Source organism: Bacillus rossius, chromosome 14 (genome assembly GCF_032445375.1).
Source record: "Bacillus rossius redtenbacheri isolate Brsri chromosome 14, Brsri_v3, whole genome shotgun sequence".
Lineage (NCBI taxonomy): Eukaryota > Metazoa > Arthropoda > Insecta > Phasmatodea > Bacillidae > Bacillus > Bacillus rossius.
In genome coordinates, this window is record NC_086341.1 from 12,781,724 (window position 1) to 12,791,925 (window position 10,202).

Here is a 10,202-nt window from a genome sequence, read left to right on the forward strand (position 1 = left end):
AGAAGAATGTATACGTAGACAAGGGCGTCATTTGCAGGACGTAATTTTCAGAAATTGTAAATTTGGATTTTGATTCCTTAAAAAGGCAAGTTGTCATGGTTCAATTACTGTCGATAAAATTTCGAGTAGTTACATGTATTCTATTTTTATCTTTTTGCCACAAGTTACCGTTTTTCTGTGTCACCTTGTGTTTGCATAAGCTGTTCTAGCCTGCTTTTATTAACGACTGTAGTTAAGCTGTTCGGTAGAAAATTAGATCAAAACATTACTGGTTAATATGTTTATATAGGCTACATTAAAAGTCCAACACGAATCTTCATAATACAAATGTAATGATGCAAATTGCCAATTTTTTTTTCAATTTAACCTCCAATTAAGGTAAAGCTGATACATTATGTGTAAACAAACGGTCGCCATATTGGTACGTGTAGCACACCCCCGCCATTTTTTTCTGGCTTCATCACTTCTCGTCTAGAAACGGACCTTATGCTCCATCTGTATATTTCTCTGATTGGCAACTGCGCACCTACAATCTAAAATATAAAAAAATATATATTAATGGTTTTTGATTCCTAGTTGGCAAATAATAACGCTAGGAAATTTTACTCCGAACTACTATTCGTTTACGTAACTTTATTTACTAATTATAATTTTCAAAACAAATCACCATATTCTTGCGATGTGTATAACTTTACTAGACACACATTTGTCCAAAAAAATACGAAAATTGATATTTAGTCCATTATCTCGAATTTTTTTTTAAAAAAATAAATATTTGAATAAAAATTTCCTAGGGTTCAATTTTATTTTAACAAAAATTTCTAAAATTAGTTATTGATTAGTTACATAACGATACCTACACTAAGGATTTCAAGAGATTTTAAATTAGTAAGTAATTTACCAGAACTTTATATCCAGAATATCACCTATAATCTACTTGTGGTCTTAAACTTTTGATGGGACCTGTACGAGTCAGGTCGCCTCCCATGCACGCTACACGTGTGTCGTCAGTGATCGACGGGTTGTCTACACAGCAGGCTACTGACGTGAATCAATGGCGGCGCAATAGTGCAGTCAAGACATTGCCTATGAACACTATGCCACTATGACACTTAAATAGCAGGAATATTTAAAAGAATAAGAGAGCTTGTGCCGCTCGCACGATAGAGAACTTAAAACGGTTATGTAATAAATATATAAGCTGCAATCGTACCACCACCTTAAATTATTGATACGTAAATATTTAAAAATGAAATCCTTTTGCTTAATGAATTTATCTCTATGGAAGAATATATACCTACATAAAAAACTGGTGAGAAAATATAAATGAGAAACAGCAAATATATATTGTAACAGCTTCATATAGAATACCTTAAACGTTAATTTTATTATTTATATTTTAATTATTGAGCTGAATCTTAAGTCACTAAAATACCTACAATAAACTCATGATTTAAATTATACAGGATAAGGTTTCTTTAAAATTTATGAACATACTTTTCATAATCGGCATTAAGTTATATAAAATTCTCTTCAAAATTGAGGAGTAACACAGATATATTAAATAAATTTAGTTTTGTGTAGCTGCAAAATAATTTTATTTAAAATTTTTAATACAAAAATTTACAGCATGAGACAATAAAACTGAAATTATTGTAGAGTTTCCTGCTGTGACATAATTTATAGCTTAACAAAAGTTATTTTGTACAAAACGATCTTGTCACGAACAAACTATTTCTTTAGTATTTTTTTTGGAACAAATAAGTTATAAAATTTTTTATAGAATATTCTTTAAAATGGTATAACTTAGTTCTGATGTAACACGTTGGCCATTATCTTGTGGAAATAGAATTGTGAAAAAATATTTTTTTCCCTTGAAAATGAAGTTTTTTTTTGTCTTTGTATCACGGTACACATAACTTATACAGAATTAGTTATTTTAAAAAGTGTACTAATTCTGAAAATGCTATTTTAAATATTTCATTTACATGCTAGGCACCTATAAACCTTTTCCACTTTGTATCTACAGCCCAATAAACACGTATAATGCAGGTATTGCCTGAATGTAAACCGTCTCCATCACATTTCCTTTTAGTTGTGTATAAATCAACAAATAATTTGTTCACAGTAGCTACAACTCAAGAATATGTTAACCTAACTAGGTTAATGTTTAATTTGGAAGGGAATCCTAACATTTCGGGAGTCAAAATTTGGTGTTCTACCCCCACAAATATAAACTTTTTTTTTTTTTTTTTCGTAAAATTTCTCTTTCTCTCTCGCCGTGTACATTTTAAATAATAACTGAAGTTAAACATGCGCAGTGAATTCCACCCGAGTTTTTCGTTCTGAAGATTTTTTTTTTGTTTCGTCCGGATCATCGTTATCCAATTAACGGCTTGGTGGGTCTCGTCCCGGACCGCAATGTCAAAGGTCAGACGGCTATCCGCCCACACACATGTGCACACACCCACACACGGCACTGACTCTCCCACGCGAAGCTTGCTCGGGTTGAATGGGCCCCGGGACTGGAATATTCTTTAACGATTATTAACCACTGGCACGCTACGCTCCCAATAATAACTCGCAGAAGCCGGCGGCGGATCGAAATATACCAAAATAACAGGCCTGAAAGATTTTATATAATTTTATTTTGTGGGTTATGGACCAATAATATTTCTGAGACTAAAATGTTCTGAAATATTACGGGTACAAAAAAAAACCTTCATAAAATATCGAATGAATTTAAACTACCTATATCTTAACACGACTTTATAACGGCGTGAAAAGTTTATGAAGACCTAATCCTTGTAAACGTATTGTTGAAGAGCTTACATCGCACCAAGAAATGTTCTAAAATTCAAATAGCGCTGGAGAGGTGACCTAACCTACAAATCTGGAATTCGTTCGAGACAAAAAAAAGGCGCAAACGCAGACGACTTATCGGCCACAATGAATATTGAAATTATAATACTTGAAAAAGGACCGTTGAGCCACTTACCCACGAGGATGAGCAACAGATGTCGACTCCTCAACGGTCGCTTCATGTTTCCGCTGGCGACTCGAAGTAGCGGTTGGTTTGCACGGTGCGTTCGCCTGGTTCGCCAATTGGTGCGGGAAGGGGAGAGGGGAACGGAATCAGGGTGTAGTGTCGAGATGGGAAGAAGAAAGGGGCGGGGGAGGCAGATCAATAAGAGAATGCAGGAGCGCAGGGAAGCGGGCGCCCTCACCTCTGCCCTCTATGAGCGCTGAAACGAAGCAGGTGGCTCTTGAAATTTCCCTTCGTTCAATTGTTTTCTGCGCGTTGCCAACACTAGCAAGGCGCGCAGGCGCGCGTCACCAATTAAAAAAATTAAGCGAGTGCATTATAGCCACACGACCTGTGCGAAATCGGTTCACAATTGAATTATTACTGTTAATTTCAGCCAATGAACTATGCGACATCTGTTAGCAGTGTTAGTAAATAAACATATTAACTTTCAAAATAACGATAGTACTATTATTATCTCGACAATTTCTTACCACAATATGGTAAATAAAAATAAACATATTTCTAGTCCCGCCAAAAAAAACACCCTGCTCTTCTCTCATTGGCTGTTGTGCCATGCGTACGCGACCGAAATAAAATATATTCAATTCACTCCTATGCGCACGACCTCGCTCCCACGCACACGACCAACTTTCTGCTATTGTGAATCGTTAGGTTAGGAAACATGGCGTTCATATCCTATGCACACGACCTACTGTTACTGTTACTGTTATTTTTTCAATTGTGAATCCAGCATAACCGGGTCACGCCATACGGCAGGATAACACTGGATACTGGCACCTGACAGTTCTATGCAAACAACACGGCTGAGAAAGTGAAAAATAACCCAGCTGCGAGAGGTACAACTACACAAAAAAAAATATATGACAGACAAAATTTTTTAATTTATATATTATAATTATCTGGTGTCAAAGATAAATAACTTCTTTTTTAAACAATTCGAATAACTGGAAGTTTATATTCCCCCTATTAATATGTATAATTAAAAAAAAAATCTGAGAGAAAAATGAAGTTATTTTCTTTTGACCATAATATGTATTAAACAGATACATCGTTCATACCGGACAAACTGTCTTCCATATATTGGACTGAAGTGACGACAATGTCAGGTTTCCACACAGAAATCGCGGAGCTGTCCGGTGTTGATCTGTAGTGTGTTCCCATACGGTGTGTAGAGCTCCAATGAGAAATATCACACGATATTGAAAACTGATCGAGTCCCAGTGGAGTCTGTTTACGAAAAGCATCTAAAAGCTTGCTGAGTGCGGATGAGTAGTTTTTAAACTACTATTTTTTTTTTTAAAGAGTGAAAATGGCAAAAACACCTTTATCTTCATCCCTCCGGCTCATAATGTTATTGTCACCGCTCAAATTTCATTTTTGCCCACTGCATGACTAGAAGATTGCGTGACATTTCATAGCCTTGCGCTCAAAGACGATTCCACGCTAGAAGCACCAGCGACTTCCAATTCGACCGCTAGTGCATGTGTTGGAGTGGCGTCGCCGCTGGCGCATTCTCCTCCTCTACCGGTTCCCCCACCCCGTACCTAACTATTCCCCTCGTGCGATCGGAATTTTCGTAACGCTCGAAAATTGCAACCCCTCAGCAAAAACGTTTCACTTCTAAAAAGGTAAAATGGTTGTTTTCACGGACATTTTGACATGACAACGTCTAATAAATCGATGAACGCCGGCTGCACGCACGAAAAAGTGTCCCGTTACGCTCATTGTACGCTTGCGCCGCATCTATCTCTCTTCCACTCGATTGGAACAACCATCGATTTGACTTTTTCGAGGCACATTAAACTTGAAACAATCCCATTGGTTTTCTACTTTTTTTCCTATCATCGTCCTATATTTAAAACAGAATAACACATATTGGAAGAAGTTAAATAGCAAACATGTATAAGAGTAATAGTTAAAATAATCTGTTCGTTAAAGTAATAAACATATTTGAATTAATGAGTGCAAATAAAAGTAAATTTATCAATTAAATTGTAAATTTAATTTCACTTCTTTTTTGGATCCATACAAAATAGTGATAATTCAATAAAAATTATTCAATTTTATTCATAAAATTATGCAATCATTTCATCGATGTTTTGTTATGACGTCACGTTAAACTATCGTCCGTAAACCGACTTTACAGATTTTTTTTTTTAAGGGTTTTTCCACCCCTTGGACATAGACTACACAGGCACGCAGCCCAGTAGTACCGGATGCATGCCCAGCAGGCGGTAAACGTACGCATTTGAAATGAACTGGTTGACTACATAATAGCTCGCAGGCTATTTTGAATCCCCAGCCGCTGTTGCCGGGTTTTGCTGGCAAGGAAATCCGAAGTTTGATTCGTAAATGGCCCTTTTAGCTGTGAAATGTCCCACTGCAGTTCAATTAACGGGCTTTTATTGGTGTAGGGGTCTCATTCAAATTTTCTCGAATCCGAATCCCAAAGAGTATCTCAAATACACCCCTCGGATCCGAATTAATAAAATAAACCACAAAGTAATGATAGGACACTAGATATACATACACTTGACACCATTTTAAAGTTTTTTTTTTAAACTTAAACAAACATGGCTAACACTGCGGCCAAATGCTCTGATTCTATTGGTTGCACGGGAGTAACGTAAACGTAAAGCTCATCCGTACAGGTCCGTGTCCGCACGTACACACTGCGTCCCATGAGATCCTTCTTGTGCCGTTGCAGATCGGGCCCAACCACCCGGCCAAGCCATTTTGATTAATCTCAGCTTCTTTTATCAATACACGTTTTTTTTTGCTTTAATTTACATATTGTTACGAACGTAAGCAGGGCCGCGGCGCGTGCAGGTTCAGAGCTGGCTGGCGGCCCCGCACGGCCACTGACGTCACGAGGCCACCGCAACGTGAGACGAGCCGCGCGCGCCTGGTGGATTACAAGGGTCGTCGCTTCCCCCCTCCTTCCCTCCGCTCCCCTAGCGACGCTCTGCCTTTGACACGTTATCTGACACCTTGCAGCTGGGGAGTTCCGCGAGCTACCGACGCGTGTCTCGAGATTTCTGGCGTCGGGTCGGCGCGGCATGACGCGACTGGCCCCGGCCGCGCTCGTGACTTCTAGAAGTGGCGCCTGGGCCTATATAAGCCAGGGACGCCAGCCTCCGGGGAGTTCAGTTCTGGGGCGAGTGTCTGGGCGATAGTGCCGCGGGTGCGACGAAGTTCCGAGCGAGGCGTCGAGTGGGATCTCGGCGAAGGGAAGTGCGACGGCGGCGACGGAGGTCCACGAGGGGTGCTGCGGCGAGAGTTGCGCCTGAGGTGCGGCCCAGTGTGTGTGTTAAAACTGAGTGACTGGGGAAGAAACATTTTTAAGTGTAATTGATTATTAGGCATTTTTAGAAGATTATTTGTTAGTGATATAAATATTGGCAATCAATAAAACTGTGTAGTAAAATCTTTAGTTGGGCTATCCATTTACGAACCCAGTAATTTTTCCCACGACGATTTATTATTTCATTTTAATAAATCGAAACAATATTGTAAAGTGCACCAACATATAGTGGGCTTGAAAATGTATTAATTACAGTTTAGTGTTTACCCAAGTTTCTAAAGTAATTGGGGAATAGTTCCAAGCCTGCAACCACCAAGATAACTTTTTGTTCCGATTTGTTTAAATGCAATGATAGCCAAGTCAGCCCACAATGTTGTCTTCAATAAAAGTTTAAAGCTATGCATTACGCCTTGTCGATCCATAAAATGTGTAACACGCGAGTTTTACTGCCCAAAGGGTAAATCTCTTTAATATAGATTTATGTCAATTAATTAAATTCCAACATTAAGGTGCATAAACGGTTTTTCCATTAATTTGTTGATAGTAGCTGTAGCTACCGGCTGAAAAATTACTCATCTAATCATTCTCAAACTATAAATAAATGCAGATCAATAAACCACTTTGTAAGAAAATTATAGGCATTGAATAACCATGGATGAACTTACCTTACCATCATAGATACTAAGGTTATATATACACAGAAAGGCCACTTATTGCTCATCACACACCTGTCCATACTGAACTTAATACATGTCACGGCAACACGAAGCAGGCTTCTGAGTGACGTGACCTTTGTTGTGCATACACAATTTCCTCTTCCACGAATCCATCAATGACCACCCTTCTCCCTGCCCACCTGGCGAAGGCATAGCAGATGTAAAAATAGTACATACTTATCTTGTTGGTGCAAAAGAGGTAGGTAAAACCATTGGAAGAATATGCATCTTCTTATGGTACATTACTTAATACCTTCCAACATAGGCGTGCGCAGGACTTCAGTATTGGTGGTGCCAGATTACACAACAGCCCTGTCATTCACGGACCCCGAGCCAAAAGCGGGGGTACCGGGGGTCCTACCCCTGAAAAATTTGGATTTGAAAGCGCAAAATGGTGCTATTTAAGGTGTTCCCGAACAAAAACATTAAATACACAGATGTAAAAATTTTTAACATTTTTTATGACAAATTATGGCTTTGAACGTTATAATCACCAGGAAAACTACTAAACTATTTACAGTTTTAAGCTTTGTTGAGCCATAAAGTAAATTGCACAAATTGTTTGCACGGAATTCATGCTGGTGGCTTTGAAAAACCGTACTTATATGTTTTTTGAAGACGCCAAATAAATGCTAGAAAAAACATTCTCAGATGTTAAGTTTTAAAATCCAGAAATCAAGGGAGTTTTTGTAACATACCTCAAATATGTAAAATATTAAAATAATAAAATTACACAAATAAGAGTGGGCAAAAGTTTTAACTTTTGGAATACAACAAAAATGTTTTGTCGGCGACTGCATATAAGTCATCGAGTAATCCTCTTTGGGATCCGGCTTTTTAATTTTAATCACCCATTTATACATCATACAGACAGATATAGCTTATACAGCAATTAACGAACCATATATAACAACTGTCAACTAATGAAAATAAAATGATAATTAATTAATTAGTGATCCACGCAATAAACACAGGCTGTACTCGTGTAATCATTAGAACAGTAAACTGATGAGTAAACAGTAAGAGTAAACACTACACAGTAGTGCTACCTGGCGGACGGCGGCTATTATTCCGTGCGCCTGCCGAGTGGAGTGAACAGTGGACACAGAGCGCGCATTCTATGTAATTCGAGGAGAACTAGGAGAAGTATTTACATTTCAGAAGTTTCGTAGCCGCGGCCCGCGTGTACAACACAAGTAATTGCACCTGGCTTGTTTCCGTGTGTATAGTTGGTTCGATTGATAATTGATATACTGATAGTGTTATGAGCAGTTGAGCACATATCTGTAACTCGACACGATTGGAAAACACATTTTTTTTGGAAATAATACGGGTTTTTGTAAGTATGTATTATTTCTGGTTGTAAAAAACAAAATAACGTTAACCCTAATGGTGGTGCCAAGGCACCTGTGGCACCTACCGTGCGCACGCCTATGCCTTCCAATATAAATGTCATACTCAAAAGAAAAAAATTAAACTACTACAGTTAAAGATGGAACCAAATATATTGAATGAAATACATCGGGGAGTTTATTAATATAAGTGAAATGAGAAATGTAACCCACAGTCAATACTGTACTGAAATAAATACAGACATCAACTGTGTACTCTGAGAAAACTAAAAACGTGGTACCACAGTATTGCAACAGCGCGCAATAAACCCAAAATAAATCTGAACAAGAGCGACTCAATTTGCATGTAGAACCATAGAATGTCAGATTAAAAGACCCGTTACTGTTATAACGTTTCTTTGGACTACAACAAATGCATTAATATTAGGTACTACAGTTTGTAGGAGTCTGCGAGTACTTGAAAAAAATATTAGTGAATAATTTGATAATCAATTTAACATTTTCATCTGAATATTTTTTTCATATTATTTGTTACCAATACATACACCTACACCACATCACACACACAAAAGAAAATTAACATGTATGAGGCTACAATGATTTACTGAGAAATTTAGATTTGTATGCAACATTATTCAAACGTTATTTTATATTTAACATAACTTTCAAACTTGAGAAAATGAAATGCCTGTTTTTTTAATCTCCTTTAGTTTACACCTTTTGGTAATGGTTCTATGTATTTACTCTCTGTTTTACTTCAGTGTATTTGGAATCAATTTGTCTTTGAGTCATGTTATGTGTAAAAATATTTTTCACTATATGATAAAATTTGATTAGATAAATATTTGATATTTGTAAATATTGTGATATTAGATTTGAATGAAGGGGGGGAAAAAAATCAGGATTCGTAGAAGCCTTATATTTAGTTTCTAATTTTTTTCTAGGTCAGTAGGTAAAAAAAAAAAGTTATTAAAAACGTTTAAACCGGAACATAATCATCACTATCATAGTAAAGTCCAAAATGTCTACTGGTGTCTCAGTAATAAAAATCTACATCTTCTCTTTCAACCTTTTATGCAATTCTGTAAACAATTGTTAGCAGAAAAATACATATCAAACTGCCATTGATTTTAAATAATTGATATATTAACTATTGATATTTTCCCCAGTTTTTTACTAAATGTGGAAAATTGTAAAAAAATTCATACTGCAGTTTTAAACCTTGTATTGATGCGATCAACAAATTTCAATGATAGGCAGTAAATTTGAGTGATTTAAAAAATTTGATTGAAAATGCTTGACCTTACACCTACAGTTTGCACGTAATTTTTGAGGGCTTAAGTGATATTTGTGACCCAAAAGATACCCTCTTGTTGGTTTAGCAGAACAACACTTTTCCATTTATAATCATCTAATAAATACTTTTATTCAAACAAAAAAAAATTGAGACTAGTAACAGGCTATTGTTATAAAAATGTGTTTTCTATGTTCCTAAGGTCGAAACGTAGATTTCTTCAGACTTGATAACATTTTTGTGATAGAATCATTTTTATTTGTGCAAACTTTTAAATTACTGGTTAGAAAAATTACTATTTTTATTTTTACCAAAGGTACCTATTACAAACACACAAAATAAATTGCGTCCAAAACAAATTTTAATATTAGTACTCTTATAGTTCCTGTCAAAATTTTATGTTTGATAATGAACCCAGATTGAATGTAGAACTCAATAAAGTGCAGGCTAATACAGTTGACTTCTGTTAATCCGGAGACTACAGTCC

At 36.7% G+C, this 10,202-nt stretch overlaps 1 protein-coding gene across 2 annotated transcripts in view; it reads right to left on the reverse strand.

Moving 5' to 3' along the window:
• Positions 1 to 3,687, reverse strand: part of LOC134538926 (lysosome-associated membrane glycoprotein 3) — a 42,620-nt gene extending 38,933 nt beyond the window's left edge. Inside the window, exon 1 of one of the 2 annotated variants that reach the window (XM_063380539.1) lies at positions 2,999 to 3,687. In XM_063380539.1, coding sequence (XP_063236609.1) covers positions 2,999 to 3,044 — 46 coding nt within the window. In that variant the 5' untranslated portion in view covers positions 3,045 to 3,687. The remainder of the gene's footprint in view (positions 1 to 2,998) is intronic. The other variant, XM_063380540.1, reaches the window with a different exon arrangement.
• Between the last annotated feature and the right edge of the window lie 6,515 nt (positions 3,688 to 10,202).